Source organism: Lepidochelys kempii, chromosome 8, assembly GCF_965140285.1.
Source record: "Lepidochelys kempii isolate rLepKem1 chromosome 8, rLepKem1.hap1, whole genome shotgun sequence".
Taxonomy (NCBI): Eukaryota; Metazoa; Chordata; order Testudines; family Cheloniidae; genus Lepidochelys; species Lepidochelys kempii.
This window is the reverse complement of record NC_136387.1, coordinates 106,840,828-106,859,158: the sequence shown is the minus strand read 5'-3', so window position 1 is coordinate 106,859,158 and position 18,331 is coordinate 106,840,828. Positions and strand designations below refer to the sequence as shown.

At 45.8% G+C, this 18,331-nt stretch overlaps 1 protein-coding gene across 3 annotated transcripts in view; it reads left to right on the top strand.

Moving 5' to 3' along the window:
• ST3GAL3 (ST3 beta-galactoside alpha-2,3-sialyltransferase 3) overlaps nucleotides 1–18,331 on the top strand; it is a 358,610-nt gene that overhangs the window by 147,868 nt on the left and 192,411 nt on the right. For all 3 annotated transcript variants that reach the window (XM_078854144.1, XM_078854143.1, XM_078854145.1), the window contains one exon: nucleotides 9,165–9,257. In XM_078854144.1, coding sequence (XP_078710270.1) covers nucleotides 9,165–9,257 — 93 coding nt within the window. The remainder of the gene's footprint in view (nucleotides 1–9,164; nucleotides 9,258–18,331) is intronic.

The window sequence follows — 18,331 nt, the reverse complement described above, 5'->3', positions numbered from 1 at the left end:
CCCATATCTCCTGAGTCTTCAGCCTGTGCCTTAACCACAAGCTTATGAAGGTTCTAAGGGTATGTCTACACTACGAAATTAGGTCAATTTTATAGAAGTTGATTTTTAGAAATTGATTTTATACAGTCAATTGTGTATGTCCCGACTAAGAGCATTAAGTTGGTAGAGTGTGTCCTCAATACCGTGGCTAGCATCGACTTATGGAGCGGTGCACTGTGGGTAACTATCCCACAATTCCCACAGTCTCCGCTGCCCATTGGAATTCTGGTTTAAGGTCCCAATGCCTGATGGGTCAAAAACATTGTCGAGGGTGGTTCTGGTACGTCGTCAGTCGCCCCACCTTCCCTCCCTCTGTGAAAGCAACAGCAGACAATCGTTTTGTACCTTTTTTCCTGGGTTACCCGTGCAGACGCCATACCACGGCAAGCATGGAGCCCGCTCAGCTCATCGCTGCTGTTGTGAGCATTATAAACACCTTGCGCATTATCGTGGAGTATGTGCAGAACTGGGCTAAGAGACGCCAGCACGAGGACGATTGTGATGAGAACATGGACCCAGATGTTCCTGAAAGCATGGGCTGTGGCAATTGGGACATTATGGCAGCAGTGGGGCTGGTTGATACAGTGGAACACTGATTCTGCGCCCAGCAAACAAGCACAGACTGGTAGGACCGCATAGTGTTGCAGGTATGGGATGATTCACAGTGGCTGCAAAACTTTTGCATGCGTAAGGCCACTTTCCTTGAACTTTGTGAGTTGCTTTCCCCCGCCCTGAAGCACAGGAATACCAAGATGAGAGCTGCCCTGACAGTTGAGAAGTGAGTGGCGATAGCTTGCAACGCCTTGCTGCTACCGGGCAGTTGGGAATCAATTTGGAGTGGGCAAGTCTACTGTGGGGACTCCTGTGATCCAAGTAGCCAATGCAATCGCTGACATTCTGCTATCAAGGGTAGTGACTTTGGGAAATGTGCAGGTCATACTGGATGGCTTTGCTGCAATGGGGTTCCCTAATTGTGGTGGGGCGATAGACAGAACACATATCCCTATCTTGGCACCGGACCACCTTGCCAACCAGTACGTAAACCGCAAGGGGTACTTCTCAATGGTGCTGCAAGCACTGGTGGATCACAAGGGACGTTTCTCCGATATCAACATGGGACGGCTGGAAAAGGTGCATGACGCTTGTATCTTTAGGAACTCAGGGCTATTTGAGCAGTCGCAAGAAGGGATTTACTTCCCAGACTGGAAAATTACCATTGGGGATGTTGAAATGCTAATAGTTATCCTTGGGGACCCAGCCTACCCCTTGCTCCCATGGCTCATGAAGGGATCCTGGACAGTAGTAAGGAGCAGTTCAACTATAGGCTGAGCAAGTGCAGAATGGTGGTAGAATGTGCCTTTGGACGTTTAAAAGCTCGCTGGTGCTGTTTGCTGACTAGGTTAGACCTCAGCGCTACCAACATTCCCATTGTTATTGCTGCTTGCTCTGTGCTCCATAATATCTGAGAGAGTAAGGGGGAGATGTTTATGGTGGGGTGGGTAGTTGAGGCAAATCGCTTGGTGGCTGATTTTGAGCAGCCAGACACCAGGGCAATTAAAAGAGCACAGCTAGGTGTGCTGCGCATCAGAGAGGCTTTGAAAACCAGTTTCATGACTGGCCAGGCTACGATGTGACAGCTCTGTGTGTGTGTGTTCTTGCTGCAAACCCGCCCCCTTTGTTGATTTTAATTCCCTGTAAGCCAACCACCCTCCCCCCTTTGATAACAGCTGGCAAAGGAAATAAAGTAACTTTTGTTTTGAAACCATGCATCCTTTCTTTATTAATTTAAAAAAAAGTGAGATAACTGACAAGGTAGCCCGGGTGGAGTGGGATGCGGGAGGAGGGAAGGACAAGGCCACATTGCTTATTGTAGCCACACTACAAATCAAAACTGTTTGAATGACAGCCTTCTGTTGCTTGGGCCATCCTCTGGAGTGGAGTGGCTGGGTGCCCGGACCCTCCTCCCACGCCTGCGTTTTTGGGCATCCGGGTGAGGAGGATATGGAACTTGGGGAGGAGGGCAGGCTGTTATACAATGGATGCAGCGGGGGTCTGTGCTCTTGTTGGCTTTCCTGCAGCTCCAACAGACGCTTCATCATGTCCGTTTGCTCCCCCATTAGCCTCAGCATCGCCTCCTGCCTCTGCTCTTCGCGCACACTTAATGCTTTCCTGGCCTCTGCCACTGAATGCCTCCATGCATTAAGCTGTGCCCTATCAGTGCGGGAGGACTGCATGAGCTTGGAAAACATGTCATCGCGAGTGCATTTTTTTCGCCTTCTAATCTGCGATAACTTCAGGGACGGAGATGAAAGGGGGAGCATAGAAACATTTGCACCTGTGGGGAGACAAAAAGGGAGAGTAAAATTTAAGATGATACATTTCTGAGAAAAAAAGGGAGACTCTTTCACAGTGAATCAAGCAATTCACACCACACAGCACATGTGCTTTAGGTACAAGGTCGCATTTTGCCTTTTATATTGAGCGCCTGCTGCTTTGGTAACACATCACACACGGCTGGGCAACAGAATTCGGTTCCCAGGCAGCCATGGTAAGCCTTTTGGTATGTGGAGTTGGCTTCATCCACATTCATAACATGTGGGAATGGTTTCAAACTGCAGCGCCATCCTTTCCCATAGCAAGCAATGCCAGTTGGGTTTCACATTTAAAAGGAGGGGCTGCCCCCCACCTCCCCTCCATCCCACCGCATGGCTATTCTCTGGGATGATCCATTCACCCATCCCACAGCCGCGTGGCTATTCTCTGGGATGATCCGGTTTAGCCAAGTGCAAACAACCCAGCATGAACAGAGTCTTTTTACTGTTTCCTTACAAAAATTCCCCTATTTCAACCAGGTGACCATGAATGATATCACTCTCCTGAGGCTAACACAGAAAGATAAAGATAAAGACTCACTTCTCAACTTGAATGCAACCAAAACCCAGGACCATTTGCTGCCATGTTTTGTGCTGCAGTGATTCCAGACTACTTGCTCCTGGCTTGGCATGGTAAAGTGTCCTACCGTGGAGGACGAAATAAGGCAGCCCTCCCCAGAAACCTTCTGCAAAGGCTTTCAGAGTACCTCCAGGAGAGCTTCATGGAGATGTCCCTGGAGGATTCCCACTCTTTCCCCAGACACGTTAACTGACTTTTCCAGTAGCTGTACTGGCCGTGAATGCATCCCAATTCTTCAGGGCAAATCAAACCTTAAACACTATTGCTTTTAAACCCTGTACTGTAGTTACAAATGTGCAATCACCAGAGCTGTCTTCTCTGGCTTCAGAGTCGGGGATCCCGCCTTGGGAGGGTATTGGCTCCAGGGTGATGAAAAGGTTCTGGCTGCCAGGAAGAACGGATTCACTGCTTGCCTGCTGCGCATTATCCTCCTCCTTTTCCTCATCCACAAAATCCTCCTCCCTGTTGCGTGAGACTCCCCCCTTGCAAGTGTCCACGAACAGTGGTGGGGTAGTGGTATGGTCCCCCCTCCTAGAATGCCATGCAGCTGATCATAGAAGCGGCATGTATGGGGCTCTGACCCAGAGCGACTGTTTGCCTCCTTTGTCTTTTGGTAGGCTCGCCTGAGCTCCTTGACTTTCATGCAGCACTGCTGTGTGTCCCTGTTGTAGCCTCTCTCCACCATGTCCTGTGCGATTTTGGCATATATATTAGCATGTCGTCTTCTTGATCGGAGTTCGGCCTGCACAGATTCTTCTCCCCATACAGCAATCAGATCCAGTGTCTCCCTTTCGGTCCATGCTGGAGCTTGTTTGCGATTCTGGGGGTCATGGTCACCTGTGCTGCTGAGCTCGCTACGCTGACCAAACAGGAAATGAAATTCAAAATTTCCCAGGGCTTTTACTGTATACCTGGCTAGTGCATCGGAGTTCAAAGTGCTGTCCAGAGCGGTCACATTGGAGCACTCTGGGATAGCTCCTGGAGGCCAATACTGTTGAATTGCGTTTGCACTACCGCAAATTAGACACAGCGAGGTGGATTTTAGCGCTACTCCCCTTGCCAGGGAGGAGTACAGAAATCGATTTTAAGAGCCTTTAGGTTGATGGAACAGGGTTGGTTGTGTAGACGCAGTCATTTTAAAATTGACCTAATGTGGCTACATTTGACCTAACCCCGTAGTGTAGACCAGGGCTAAGAAAGGAAATTCCCAAGTAGCAATAACTTTTCTGCAACTCCCATCTATTCCCAAATGTGTATAAGCTACATTGCTTAGATGTAAACAGCTCTTCTTATAAAATCAACAGAAGGAAGCTGTTCCTTAAAATGCAGATTTTTCTGTAGCATATATGGGTGTTCCCTTGCCATGAGAGAGATTGTGATAAATGGGCCTAAAAATTTACCCTAATTGTTCAACTGTAAAAAGTGAGAGAAAGTTCATAAAGTGCCACAATAAGTGATCACAACAAATGTTGATGAGAAAAGACACAAAAAAAGAGACCGAGACTGAATTAGTCCGAACAGAAAGGGCTGTATTGATTCCACTCAAAGACTGTGTTAAGATGACTGGTAAACAAGAGGAGTAGAGGAATGGAAATCGGTGAACCAAAATTTGATGTTTAAAATTTGTCTATTGGAGGTCAAAATAATGAGAGGATGGAGTATTCTGCCCAACACTCCTTTCTGGGGTTCTTAAAAAGAAAAGACCTTTGGGAAAAATTAGCAGAAGAAGCATCTGTCTGCCAACAATTGCTGGAGCCAGCTTTATCGTCATGGCTGCCATCCCTACTGTCTCCTGGGACCCGGGACCTTCTTCATGCTAATCCTGAAAGATGTCCTGACCAGAGTGGGTCAGAGAGAGGGAACCCAAATGATATCACCACCAGCTCCATCTAAATCTTAGATGCCACCTGTGATGTGAGACTTTCTCTCTTGTCTCTCTCACTCACATATACACACACATACGCATCCCCCCACCCCCACACTGTGCCCTATTTATGTCTTCTTTTCCTTCCCACCTTATTTCCTCTTTCCTATCCTCTTTTTTCCTTCTGTCTGGTAAGTGTCTGGCTTAGTCAGCCAAGACTGTATATTTTGCAACACTGCTGTGAGCCTGTGATCGGAAAGAGGCAACTAAATGCAATATCCTCAACAGCCTGATGCTGATAGCAGTTCACTAGGTCTCAGAGTGGCTAGTAAGACTGAGGGCTGGGCCTGTGTTTCTCCAGAAGTGAGGTTGCAAGCTAGTCAATATCAGAGACAGAAGCTTCATTTTCTATCTCTGCTGGTCTTTTCTCTCCCTCTTTCGTGTTTGATTGTCTTGTTTTGTCTTCTAGGAAACAGGATCAAACTTTAACAACAGCTCCAGCCTGTTTTAATTAATGTCTTCTCTTTTCCCCAAAAAAGATAGTTTTTACCATCTTAAGAGACTTTAGATGGAAAACCCTCCATGTTTGCCAGACTCTCTTGGAAGAGAAAGAGAACGAGAACAAGGAATGTTGTTAAAATGAAAGCATTAATTAATACTTTACATTTCAAATGCTTTAACTGTTTTCCCCCCTCCCACCCACTGGTCTTTAATAAAAGGTTAAAAGGATTTTTAATGGTGTATTTGCTGTGGTACTAAGCAGCCTGTGGTCCCTTAACCTTGTTTAAAACTGTTCAGTGTTGATAGTGACTGGGTCATGTTAACACTTTAACTGTTTGGATCTGCATATTCAGTCTAAATTAATACAACAGATCCCAATGCCAACAGGTGTTGGAGGACAAAATAACTAGAGGGGGGATCCATGTAGGCAATGCTTGGAGAAGAAAGAACAGTTCTGGTGGTAACTGAGATTCTTTGAGGTGATTGTCTGCTACTTGCCTTCTGTTGCCGCTGATTTAGAACCTTATAAAGATGCCATTGTTGAATAGCTGCTGTCAGCGGTGCAGTATATCTCTGTAGCTGTAGGGCCATTTCTCAGCAGTACTAAGCTCCTGCTGCTTCCAGTGACTTTGAGTGGTTAATAGTGAAACCGTAAGGATGCAGTTTTTTGTATGGAATAATAATTATTATTTTTGTGTCGTGGCTTACATCTCGGTATCTACAGGTACCGTAAAAGCATTAATGATTGATGCCTTGCAGTATATCTGTCACATGGATGAGTAGTAGTATCTCCATTTTGCGGACGGGCAGAGGCACAAACAGTTTTGCTCAAGGTCCCACAGTAAGTGTATGGTAAAGTTGGGTACTAGACTCAAATCTCCTCTCTCCAAAAGAAAAGGAGGACTTGTGGCACCTTAGAGACTAACCAATTTATTTGAGCATAAGCTTTCGTGAGCTACAGCTCACTTCATCGGATGCATACTGTGGAAAGTGTAGAAGATCTTTTTATATACACACAAAGCACGAAACAATACCTGCTCCCACCCCACTCTCCTGCTGCTAATAGCTTATCTAAAGTGACCACTCTCCTTACAATGTGTATGATAATCAAGGTGGGCCCTTTCCAGCACAAATCCAGGGTTTAACAAGAACGTCTGGGGGTTGGGAAAAAACAAGGGGAAATAGGTTACCTTGCATAATGACTTAGCCACTCCCAGTCTCTATTCAAGCCTAAGTTAATTGTATCCAATTTGCAAATGAATTCCAATTCAACAGTTTCTCGCTGGAGTCTGGATTTGAAGTTTTTTTGTTGTAATATCACAAAGTTCAGTCACTTTGTCCTTACCCATAACTATTTTACATTTGGGGACAATGTATAACTTCAGATCAGCGACACTGCTATGGGTACCCGCATGGCCCCACAGTATGTCAACATTTTTATGGCTGACTTAGAACAACGCTTCCTCAGCTCTCGTCCCCTAACGCCCCTACTCTACTTGCGCTATATTGATGACATCTTCATCATCTGGACCCATGGAAAAGAAGCCCTTGAGGAGTTCCACCATGATTTCAACAATTTCCATCCCAACATCAACCTCAGCCTGGTCCAGTCCACACAAGAGATCCACTTCCTGGACACTACAGTGCTAATAAACGATGGTCACATAAACACCACCCTATACCGGAAACCTACTGACCGCTATTCCTGCCTACATGCTTCCAGCTTTCACCCTGACCACACCACACAATCCATCGTCTACAGCCAAGCTCTACGATACAACCGCATTTGCTCCAACCCCTCAGACAGAGACAAACACCTACAAGAGCTCTATCAAGCATTCTTACAACTACAATACCCACCTGCGGAAGTGAAGAAACAGATTGATAGAGCCAGAAGAGTTCCCAGAAGTCTCCTGCTACAGGACAGGCCTAACAAAGAAAATAACAGGACACCACTAGCCGTCACCTTCAGCCCCCAACTAAAACCCCTCCAATGCATTATTAAGGATCTACAACCTATCCTGAAGGATGACCCAACACTCTCACAAACCTTGGGAGACAGGCCAGTCCTTGCCTACAGACAGCCCCCCAACCTGAAGTAAATACTCACCAGCAACCACACACCACACCACAGAACCACTAACCCAGGTACCTATCCTTGCAACAAAGCCCGTTGCCAACTGTGCCCACATATCTATTCAGGGGACACCATCACAGGGCCTAATAACATCAGCCACTCTATCAGAGGCTCGTTAACCTGCACATCCACCAATGTGATCTATGCCATCATGTGCCAGCAATGCCCCTCTGCCGTGTACATTGATCAAACTGGACAGTCTCTACGTAAAAGAATAAATGGACACAAATCAGATGTCAAGAATTATAACATTCATAAACCAGTCGGAGAACACTTCGATCTCTCTGGTCACTCGATTACAGACCTAAAAGTCGCAATATTACAACAAAAAGACTTCAAAAACAGACTTCAACAAGAGACTGCTGAATTGGAATTCATTTGCAAATTGGATACAATTAACTTAGGCTTGAATAGAGACTGGGAGTGGCTAAGTCATTATGCAAGGTAACCTATTTCCCCTTGTTTTTTCCTACCCCCTCCCCCCAGACGTTCTTGTTAAACCCTGGATTTGTGCTGGAAAGGGCCCACCTTGATTATCATACACATTGTAAGGAGAGTGGTCACTTTAGATAAGCTATTAGCAGCAGGAGAGTGGGGTGGGAGGAGGTATTGTTTCATGCTTTGTGTGTATATAAGAAGATCTTCTACACTTTCCACAGTATGCATCCGATGAAGTGAGCTGTAGCTCACGAAAGCTTATGCTCAAATAAATTGGTTAGTCTCTAAGGTGCCACAAGTACTCCTTTTCTTTTTGCGAATACAGACTAACACGGCTGTTACTCTGAAATCTCTCCAAATGCTAAGCTTTAACCACGTAGCCTGTGTGTTAGTTACGGCTCTTTTCATTAGGCTTCTGCAGTCACTTCTCCACCCTTGAGTTATGTGACTGGCTGTGCTATTAGGCCACTTCCCAATAGAACAAGGGCAGCGCTGTCTATTTGGATGCCCAGAGGATCCATCCCCTTTAAAGTCTAAACAGTGGCTGATGACTGTCGGCCAGTAGAAATCTGCTTTGTAATTTGATTAAAATGTTTGAAACTTGTCCTGTAAGTAATACTTCCACTGAGATCTTACTTCTAGCATGTAGTAGAAAAATAGCCTGAACAAGTGGTTCTCTGTTACCTTTTAATCTTCACTTCCTTTTGGAGAGACAGAAGTCTGAAATAGTATCTAGATAGCTTTAATTCCTTCCTGGAGCTTCACCTTCCTAAGAGTGCGAAGTCCCTCAACAGAAGTAGTGATTTAGTGGTAAAAAGAACAGGAGGACTTGTGGCACCTTAGAGACTAAGAAATTAATCGAGCACAAGCTTTCGTGAGCTATAGCTCACTTCATCAGATGCAGCTCACGAAAGCTCATGCTCAAATAAATTTGTTAGTCTCTAGGGTGCCACAAGTCCTCCTTTTCTGTTTGCGGATACAGACTAACGTGGTTGCTACTCTGAAACCTGATTTAGTGGTGTTTCAGATATTTCTGACCCCACGGTGGTTTGATATTCTCCCATGTTTGTGTAAAAAACAAACAAAAAAAGTTTGTTTCTGTTAATAGTCTTCATAGCTGTTTTGGAGAAGCACGGTCAAGGAAGAGATTTAAATACTAAAGGATCAGTCAGGGTGACACACTCAGCACTTACATACCCTGGAAAGTCTTGACTCTCATTCTTTTTCCCACAGGCCTCCAGAGCTAGCATCAAAGTATGCAAATTTCTCTGAGGGAGTTTGCAGACCTGGGTATGCATCAGCGCTCATGACTTCCATCTTCCCAAAGTAAGTGATCAGTTCCCCAGTGTTTGTACTTTACAGCCCTGCTCTTCCCCAACTGCTTACCTCCTCTGCATGCAGGATCCTATGTCGGCCTGGCTTGATGTGAGTAATTGGCTGAGTGAGGCCTTCCATTTACCTCCCTAATCCTGTCTCCCCAGAAATGATCAGCAGGCTGGGAACAGAATAACTGTACTAGCTAAGATAAGGGGGGATACCCAGGGAACCATTTATAGTTGACAAGATAATAATGAATCAGATAAACCTGGAACATAAGGTGAAGTAAAGAGAGAGTCATGCATGGACAACGTGTGCTGTACGTGGATTGGTTCCTACAAAGTGACCAAGCCAATCCCAGAACATGTGATGCAATGTATAGTAAATACAATGTAATGTATAAATGTATATAAAGGAAGAGGTTTGCTGTGTGGCTTTGGATGTGTGGTATACTCTGTACCCACCCCCTATGCTTGAGCCTGATCAACTCAAACGTAATTTGATTGTATGTTAGTAAAGGAACCCAAGTGATGAGACTGGAATTGAACCGAGTTTGTGGGGAACCAAGTGGAAGAGGTCTCAGGGGAACCTCAATATGGTACTCATAGGTAGCTTGTCTCGTAGATGGTTGCTGCATTATTTTGCTATTCCCGTTCCAGTGGATGCCCCTTGTGAAATCCTGGCTTTATGGAAATCAATGGGGGTTTTGCCATTGACTTCAGTGGGGCCAGGATTTCACCCTATGAATATACAGTATGGTATCTTCAATGATGTAAGCAGTAGATCAACAAAGAGTGTAGGCTCAGGGCCAAATTCACTGCTGGTGTAAGCAGGTGCAACTCCATTGAAACTACAAGTGCAGCTCCACTGAGTTGCACCTTCTCAGTTAGTGGTAAATTTAGCTATCTGAGGTAGGAGGGGTTATAATCTCCTCTACCTGCACACAAGGGCAAACTGGCCCTCAAGTGCTCGGGAGCTGGGCAGCAGAGTTTTCTAAATAGTGTTTAGAGAGCCCAAGTCTGCTGGTCTTGCTGTATCTCATTCACTTTTTCCAATGAAATATCACACTAGTCTCCTCATCTTCCCCTCTGAACAAGTCTGCTGTGATATTGTCAACCCCAAGTGTTCAAAAACAATGAATCAGGTTCCCAGAATCATGAGATTGGCTTAAAAATAATGTTGGAGTTCTTTTTATTTGCCTTTTGTTTTTTGAGTCTTTCTGATACTTTTGGGTCACCTTTTCAAGCTTTTCCCAGAAATCATGATGTCTGGAATTTTTTTTCTTAAATGAAAGCTGAGATTCTTCTTCGAGTGCTGGTCCCTGTGTGTATTCCTTTGTGGGTGTGTGCATGCACGTGGAGTCAGAGAATTCTTGCAAGCAGTGTCTGTTTGGCCACTATGCGTCCTTTACGTTCCTTGTGCTTCCAACCAAACAAATAAAGGATGGAGTGGCCAACTGTCTCTCCAGTTCCTTCCTGCTCCCTCGTGGCTTGGCTCCGAACCTCCAGAGTCCAGAGCTCTCCTTCAATTTCTTTGCTCTGAATATTTCAAAGGTTGCCTTAGTGCTTTTTTGTATGGTTCTTTATAGTTAGTTTTTAATAGTTTTACAACTTTTAGCAGAGTTTTCTAGTTAGATAGAATCCCTGCCTTGGGGGCACTCCCTTCCCCCATACACCATTATGGGTATTGGATTATGGCCAGAACTCTGGGCTTCAAAAACTGTGTGTCATGTCCCCAGTCTTTCTCAGTCAGTGACAAGCATCAGCATTGTTTGTACTGTCTTGGGGAGGCCCACATCATGGCTAGGTGTAATACATGCTGCTTTTTCTCTAGCCATACCCATGAGGTGAGGGGACCCTGGCTTAGAAAACACCTTCTGGAGAAGGCCAGGAGGCTGCAGTCAGAACCAGGCTGTGGAACACTCCCCCACGGCCCCAGTACATTGGCTTGAATTGTTACACAGCATGCCTCCTGCTGTGAGGTCTGACTGTTGCTGGGGAATCCATACCCACAGACCACCCCGTCAGGTTTTCATTGGGCAGGCAGAGAATGCTTGCACAAAGCGTAAGAGCAGGTCTGCCTCTTAAGTCTGCTTCAAAGATGTCCAACGCAGCTCCTCCTAAATCGAGCAAATCTGCTCTTTCAATCCCTGAAGACTTATTATGTCCTGAGTCCCAGAGCCATGTCTCAAAAGCCCATAGACCAGAGTATTGGACCCCACCCCAGTGACACTCACTCCACCAGTACTGTCCAAATCAAAAAGTTGGAATCTGCTGGTTCTGCCGCAATCAGAGCTTCTACCACCAATGGCAGTGCTGCTGTCTCTCACTCCGGTCACATGGAGCCTTCTTCCTCCGACCCCACCAGCATGAACGTATCAGACTGCTTGCACTCTAGGGAGGCAAGACTTACACTGCACTGCAGGACATCTGTGCTCTCCCTGAGGTTCTGTTTCCCCCATCATCAGGGCCTTCTCGCACTAGGGAGATTGACTCTGCCAGGGGATGTTACCTTTGACAGAAGCCTATCCCCTCCTCCATCTTCCAACTGTGCCTTTCCTCTGTTGGAACTGCTGTTGGATTGAGACCTTTTCTTCTCTTTCTTGGGAGAGTCTGAATCTCCAGAGGAGTCACTGTCTCCTCCTCTGAGAAATAAGAAAAAGAGGACTTGTGGCACCTTAGAGACTAACAAATTTATTTGAGCATAAGCTTTCATGAGCTACAGCTCACTTCATCGGATGCATTCAGTGGAAAATACAGTGGGGAGATTTATATACATAGAGAACATGAAACAATGGGTGTTACCATACACACTGTAACGAGAGTGATCACTTAAGGTGAGCTATTATTACCAGCAGGAGAGCAGGGGGAAATAAACCTTTTGTCATGATGATCAAGGTGGGCCATTTCCAGCAGTTGATAAGAACGTCTGAGGAACAGTGGAGGGTGAGGGGCGGGGATAAACATGGGGAAATAGTTTTACTTTGTGTAATGATCAACATCCTCCCCAGCAAACAGGGAAAGATTAAGAATGAGCTCTCAAAACTGGATACTCTCATAAAAAAACAATCTTCCACACAAACTTCCTCGTGGCTGGACTTTACTAAAACTAGACAAGCCATTTACAACACACACTTTGCTACTCTACAAAAGAATAAGACACTAAACTATCTAAACTACTACATGCCACAAGGGGCCACAGCAATGGTTCCCTTAACTCACCCAGCAATATTGTTAATCTATCCAACTATACTCTTAGCCCAGCAGAAGAGTTTGTCCTATCTCGGGGCCTCTCCTTCTGCCCCTCCACCCCCACGAACATGATACAGTTCTGTGGTGACCTAGAATTCTATTCTCGACGTCTCCGACTCAAGAAATATTTCCAACACACCTCTGAACAACATACTAACCCACAGAGACCTTCCTACCAAGACTACAAAAAGAAGGATTCTGGGTGGACTCCTCCTGAAGGTCGAAACAACAGACTGGACTTCTACATAGAGTGCTTCCGCCGACGTGCACGGGCTGAAATTGTGGAAAAGCAGCATCACTTGCCCCATAACCTCAGCCGTGCAGAACACAATGCCATCCACAGCCTCAGAAACAACTCTGACGACATAATCAAAAAGGCTGACAAAGGAGGTGCTGTCGTCATCATGATTAGGTCGGAATATGAACAAGAGGCTGCTCGGCAGCTCTCCAACACCACTTTCTACAAGCCATTAACCTCTGATCCCACTGAGGGTTACCAAAAGAAACACCACCATTTGCTCAAGAAACTCCCTGAAAAAGCACAAGAACAAATCTGCACAGACGCACCCCTGGAACCCCGACCAGGGGTATACTATCTGCTACCCAAGATCCATAAACCTGGAAATCCTGGACGCCCCATCATCTTAGGCATTGGCCCCCTGACACCAGGATTGTCTGGCTTTGTAGACTCCCTCCTCAGGCCATACGCTACCAGCACTCCCGGCTATCTTTGAGACACCACTGACTTCCTGAGGAAACTACAATCCATCGGTGATATTCCTGAAAACACCATCCTGGCCACTATGGATGTAGAAGCCCTCCACACCAACATTCCACACAAAGATGGATTACAAGCCGTCAGGAACAGTATCCCCGATAATGTCACGGCAACCCTGGTGGCTGAACTTTGTGGCTTTGTCCTCACCCATAACTATTTCATATTTGGGGACAATGTATACCTTCAAATCAGAGGCACTGCTATGGGTACCCACATGGCCCCACAGTATGCCAACATTTTTATGGCTGACTTAGAACAACGCTTCCTCAGCTCTCGTCCCCTAACACCCCTACTCTATTTGCGCTATATTGATGACATCTTCATCATCTGGACCCATGGAAAAGAAGCCCTTGAGGAATTCCACCATGATTTCAACAATTTCCATCCCAACATCAACCTCAGCCTGGTCCAGTCCAAACAAGAGATCCACTTCCTGGACACTACAATGCTAATAAGCGATGGTCACATAAACACCACCCTATACCGGAAACCTACTGACTGCTATTCCTACCTACATGCCTCCAGCTTTCACCCAGACCAGACCACACGATCCATTGTCTACAGCCAAGCTCTACGATACAACCGCATTTGCTCCAACCCCTCAGACAGAGACAAACGCCTGCAGGATCTCTATCAAGCATTCTTACAACTACAATACCCACCTGCTGAAGTGAAGAAACAGATTGACAGAGCCAGAAGAGTACCCAGAAGTCACCTACTACAGGACAGGCCCAACAAAGATAATAACAGAACGCCACTAGCCATCACCTTCAGCCCCCAACTAAAACCTCTCCAACGCATTATTAAGGATCTACAACCTATCCTGAAGGACGACCCATCACTCTCACAATTCTTGGGAGACAGGCCAGTCCTTGCCTACAGACAGCCCCCCAACCTGAAGCAAATACTCACTAGCAACCACACAACAGAACCACTAACCCAGGTACCTATCCTTGCAACAAAGCCCGTTGCCAACTGTGTCCACATATCTATTCAGGGGACACCATCACAGGGCCTAATCACATTAGCCAGACTATCAGAGGCTCGTTCACCTGCACATCTACCAATGTGATATATGCCATCATGTGCCAGCAATGCCCCTCTGCCGTGTACATTGGTCAAACTGGATAGTCTCTACGTAAAAGAATAAATGAACACAAATCAGATGTCAAGAATTTATAACATTCATAAACCAGTTGGAGAACACTTCAATCTCTCCGGTCACTCGATTACAGACCTAAAGGTCGCAATATTACAACAAAAAGACTTCAAAAACAGACTCCAATGAGAGACTGCTGAATTGGAATTAATTTGCAAATTGGATACAATTAACTTCTGTGTGTATATAAATCTCCTTACTGTATTTTCCACTGAATGCATCCGATGAAGTGAGCTGTAGCTCACGAAAGCTTATGCTTAAATAAATTGGTTAGTCTCTAAGGTGCCACTAGTATTCCTTTTTTTTTTTGCGAATACAGACTAACACGACTGCTACTCTGAAACCTGACAAGGATATTAAACATCTAGATTTCTTGAGAAGCAAAGTTTTCACATCTACTAGTCTTCAGCTTTGTACAGTGAACTGTCAGACATTGTTGGCCGAGTGCTACTGTCTCAACCACTCAAAATTCACAGATTTTGTAGCCAAGTGACCACAGCAGGACGGAGCTCACTTCTAAGCTGTTATTGAAGAGGGTAGGCTGATGGCTAGAACCGCTCTTCAATTAGTGGTTGATGCAGCAGACACTTCACCTAGAACGATGGCAGTGGCCATCGTGCTGTGCTGTGAATCACGATGGCACACTTTGGGGTTTCCCAGTGAGATCCAAAACACCATGGAGTCCTTACACAAGGGTCTCCAGTGCCACCCTCCACTTCCTGGGTGTAGATACGCATGTCACAAAAGGGAAGTATCATAGGCAGCTTACAAACCTAGACCGGTATCTCAACAGTTTTATCACCAATGGTCTTATGGCCCTCCGCATACGAGAGATGACGAGTACAGAAGGGTCATTTGCCTGCAGCTCCCATGTCTACACTACCATGTCACTCCCATCCCCAGTAGAAAGATGTTTTTGACAGTTGCTCAAGAGCTGCACATCATTTATGATGCCACCAGTACCCAATTCCCACATATCATAGAATCATGGAATATCAGAGTTGGAAGGGACCTCAGAAGGTCATCTAGTCCAACCCCCTGCTCAAAGCAGGACCAATCCCCAACCAAATCATCCCAGCCAGGGCTTTGTCAAGCCTGACCTTAAAAACTTCCAAGGAAGGAGATTCCACCACCACCCTAGGTAACGCATTCCAGTGTTTCAAAACCCACGTAGTGAAAAAGGTTTTCCTAATATCCAACCTAAACCTCCCCCACTGCAACTTGAGACCATTATTCCCCATTCTCTCATCTGCTACCACTGAGAACAGTCTAGAGCCATCCTCTTTGGAACCCCCTTTCAGGTAGTTGAAAGCAGCTATCAAATCCCCCCTCATTCTTCTCCTCCGCAGACTAAACAATCCCAGCTCCCTCAGCCTCTCCTTATAAATCATGTGTTCCAGTCCCCTCATCATTTTTGTTCCCCTCCGCTGGACATTTTCCAATTTTTCCACACCCTTCTTGTAGTGTGGGGCCCAAAACTGGACACTGTACTCCAGATGAGGCCTCACCAATGTCGGATAGAGGGGAATGACCACGTCCCTCGATCTGCTGGCAATGCCCCTACTTATACATCCCAAATGCCATTGGCCTTCTTGGCAACAGGGGCACACTGTTGACTCACATTCAGCTTCTCGGCCAACTGTAACCCTAGGTCCTTTTCTGCTGAACTGCTGCCTAGCCATTTGGTCCCTAGTGTGTAGCGGTGCATGGAATTCTTCCGTCCTAAGTGCAGGACTCTGCACTTGACCTTGTTGAACCTCATCAGATTTCTTTTGGCCTGTCATAAATATAAAGGGAAGGGTAAACCCCTTTAAAATCCCTCCTGGCCAGAGGAAAACTCCTCTCACCTGTAAGGGTTAAGAAGCTAAAGGTAACCTAGCTGGCACCTGACCAAAATGACCAATGAGGAGACAAGATACTTTCAAAAGCTGGGAGGAGGGAGAGAAACAAAGGGTCTCTGTCTGTCTATATGCTGGTTTTGTCAGGGATAGACCAGGAATGGAGTCTTAGAACTTTTAGTAAGTAATCTAGCTAGGTATGTGTTAATTATGATTTCTTTAAATGGCTGAGAAAAGAATTGTGCTGAATAGAATAACTATTTCTGTCTGTGTATCTTTTTTGTAACTTAAGGTTTTGCCTATGTTTTTAATCTAATTACCCTGTAAGGTATCTACCATCCTGATTTTACAGAGGGGATTTCTTTACCTCTATTTACTCCTATTTCTATTAAAAGTCTTCTTGTAAGAAAACTGAATGCTTTTTCATTGCTCTCAGATCCAAGGGTTTGGGTCTGTGGTCACCTATGCAAATTGGTGAGGCTTTTTATCCAACATTTCCCAGGAAAGGGGGGGTGCAAGTGTTGGGAGGATTGTTCATTGTTCTTAAGATCCAAGGGTCTGGGTCTGTAGTCACCTAGGCAAATTGGTGAGGCTTTTTACCAAACCTTGTCCAGGAAGTGGGGTGCAAGGTTTTGGGAAGTATTTTGGGGGGAAAGACATTTCCAAACAGCTCTTCCCCAGTAACCAGTATTTGTTTGGTGGTGGTAGCAGCCAATCCAAGGACAAGGGGTGGAATATTTTGTATCTTGGGGAAGTTTTTGACCTAAGCTGGTAAAGATAAGCTTAGGAGGTTTTCATGCAGGTCCCCATAGCTGTACCCTAGCGTTCAGAGTGGGGGAGGAACCTTGACATGGCCCAATCCTCTAATTTGTCTAGGGCCCTCTGTATCCTATCCCTACCCTCCAGCATATCTACCTTTCCTCCCAGTTTAGTGTCATCTGCAAAGTTGCTGAGGGTGCAGTCTACACGATCCTCCAGATCATTAATGAAGATATTGAACAAAACCGGCCCCAGGACCGACCCTTGAGGCACTCTGCTTGATACCGGCTGCCAACTGGACATGGAGCCATTGATCACTACCCTTTGAGCCCGACAGTCTAGCCGGCTTTCTGTCCACCTTATCGTCCATTCATCCAGCCCATACTACTTTAACTTGCTGGCAAGAATACGGTGGGAGACCGTGTCAAAAGCTTTGCTAAAGTCAAGGAACAACATGTCCACTGCTTTTCCTTCATCCAAAGAGCCAGTTATCTCGTCATAGAAGGCAATTAGATTAGTCAGGCATGACTTGCCCTTGATGAATCCATGCTGACTGTTCCTGATCACTTTCCTCCCCTCTAAGTGCTTCAGAATTGATTCCTTGAGGACCTGCTCCGTGATTTTTCCAGGACTGAGGTGAGGCTGACTGGCCTGTCATTCCCCAGATCCTCCTCGTTCCCTTTTTTAAAGATGGGCACTACATTAGCCTTTTTCCAGTCGTCCGGGACCTCCCCCGATTGCCCTGAGTTTTCAAAGATAATGGCCAATGGCTCTGCAATCACATCCGCCAACCCCTTTAGCACTCTCGGATGCAGCGCATCCGGCCCCATGGGACTTGTGCTCATCCAGCTTTTCTAAATCGTCCCGAACCACTTCTTTCTCCACAGAGGGCTGGTCACGTCCTCCCCATACTGTGCTGCCCAGTGCAGCAGTCTGGGAGCTGACCTTGTTCGTGAAGACACAGGCAAAAAAAGCATTGAGTACATTAGTTTTTTCCACATCCTCTGTCACTAGGTTGCCTCCCTCATTCAGTAAGGGGCCCACGCTTTCCTTGACTTTCTTCTTCTTGCTAACATACCTGAAGAAACCCTTCTTGTTACTCTTAACATCTCTTGCTAGCTGCAACTCCAAGTGTGATTTGGCCTTCCTGATTTCACTCCTGCATGCCTGAGCAATATTTTTATATTCTTCCCTGGTCATTTGTCCAATCTTCCACTTCTTGTAAGTTTCTTTTTTTGTGTTTAAGAACAGCAAGGATTTCACTGTTAAGCCAAGCTGTTCGCCTGCCATATTTACTA